This window comes from Enoplosus armatus, chromosome 8, assembly GCF_043641665.1.
Source record: "Enoplosus armatus isolate fEnoArm2 chromosome 8, fEnoArm2.hap1, whole genome shotgun sequence".
In the NCBI taxonomy this organism is placed as follows: Eukaryota; Metazoa; Chordata; class Actinopteri; order Centrarchiformes; family Enoplosidae; genus Enoplosus; species Enoplosus armatus.
This window is the reverse complement of record NC_092187.1, coordinates 4,851,006-4,852,845: the sequence shown is the minus strand read 5'-3', so window position 1 is coordinate 4,852,845 and position 1,840 is coordinate 4,851,006. Positions and strand designations below refer to the sequence as shown.

Genomic DNA, 1,840 nt, shown 5'->3' with positions numbered 1-1,840 from the left:
GTGGCTCCACATCTGCACTCAATTGAGCACCTCGATGATGACTCCGATTATGTGTATGTATACTGTGTGTGTGTGTGTAAGGGGGGGGGGGGGCTGTAAGGTCAGGTCATAGGTAGACGTAGATGCTAGAGGATGAGGTGAGGCGCGCAATCCCTCTGCCAAGGAAGAAGATGATTAGAACAGAACAGGCTATTTAGATCAAAATACCAAAAGTACCTGTGATGACGGCCATGGAGGCGCACAACCTCAGCCAGCAGTGCGACTGGTCCAGCGAGGAAAACCGAACTGAGCCGACCGCAACCGAGCGACTGGACGGGGCCGGCTGCCTCTTTCTGTCTATACTTCCCTACAGACAGGCAGTTCCGGCACTGATATGCGTTTTTGTGTTGCTGACTCTCTTCTCATTCCTGGTTAACGGACTTAGCCTGTTCGGGCTCGGACGGTCCGAGGACCTCTCCTGGGAGCCGCGCTTTGCTTTCCTTAAGAATCTGATTCTGAGCGACCTGGTGCAAACTCTCACCTTCAGTCCGGCGGTCATCCACTCTCTGGTCCAACGCCGGACGATGGCATTCAGCAGCTGGTGTTACATCCAGTACTTTGTGGGGACCGTCAGCATTTTCTCCAGCCTTGTGACCATCACGTGCATGGCGCTGGAGCGCTACTTGTACGTTTGCCACGCCATCCACTACTTGGTCATCCTCACTCAGGGGCGCCTGCGGCTGGTCCTGAGCCTCATTTGGGTCTACTCCGTCACCGTCAGCACCATCAACATGGTGTTGCTGCACACGGGGAGAGCGCAGAGTAATGAAGAGGTCACCAGGGGGCTTCTGTGCGAGCCGGACATGGTGGAGCAGCACATGGGTTTCCCCCGTGCCTCTGCCGTCTTTCGCAAACTCATGGGCTCCTTTACGGTGCTTCTGTGCCTGCTGGTCTACGCGTTCTCCTACTTGAGGATGTACCAGGACGCGGGCAAGGCGATGATACCGTTCAACGCGGTCAACACCACCGCGCGTAAGACTGTGCTATTCTACTGCGGCATGTTGTTCCTGCAGCTGCTGCCGCTGCTGCTGAAGGTCACCTCGGACGCGCTATGGGAGGTTGAGGGGACCGTGGCTATGGTGGCACAGTCCTCTCAGTCTCCAGGCGTCCGCGACGCGAAGCCGCCCCCCTCGGTCACTGCGGCCGTACTCCACATGTCCTTGCTGGTGATGCTGTTAGTGCCACCGTGCATCAACCCGCTGGTGTACGGGCTGAGGAACCTGGAGATGAGGTCGGCGCTGTTCAGCCTGGTCCGGCGGTGGTCGGAGAAGAGGGGCGCGGGTGTGCGTGGAGTGGAGGGGCTAAGGGTTGGAAACATTTTGCGTCAAAACCAAGCTCGGGCCGGGTAGGCTGAGCTCAGTGTTTTACAGTGACGCAAGTAGGCCGGAACAAACTTTATGACACAACCGGACACTTGGAGCAAAATGAATATGCACAACCAAAGCCATTGTCACTCTATAAGCCTTTGCATTTTGCAGACCATAAAAGTGATAGGCATAAGTTCATCATCCATCAACGCAAGAGCAGCTGCATTTAGGGAAGCTGGAGAAGAGGAGGTCAGTTCACTTACTGTCTGTTTACAATGACGCTTTTTGTTTCAGTCAAGTGGCGTGCTGCTGCTGCTGCAGCATTTGAGCCGCTGCTGTGAAAAGTCTTGAGGCAGCTTGCTTTATGCTGCTTTGGACCACGTTTTGTGAACATGCACCCCTGCTGTAATCGCATTAACTGAATTAATTGAATGTTGCAGTGTAGCCTTGTTGCTTTTCATGGTGTAGTTTTGTTCTGCATTCATTGTTTATTT

General features: G+C 54.3%; 1 protein-coding gene across 1 annotated transcript; it reads left to right on the top strand.

Annotated features, from left to right (window-relative positions):
- The first annotated feature begins 221 nt into the window (after window positions 1-221).
- LOC139288454 (olfactory receptor 1G1) lies at window positions 222-1,388 on the top strand. The gene has a single exon (XM_070909758.1). It carries the CDS (start codon window positions 222-224, stop codon window positions 1,386-1,388), a length of 1,167 nt encoding a protein of 388 aa, XP_070765859.1.
- The last annotated feature ends 452 nt before the right edge of the window (window positions 1,389-1,840 follow it).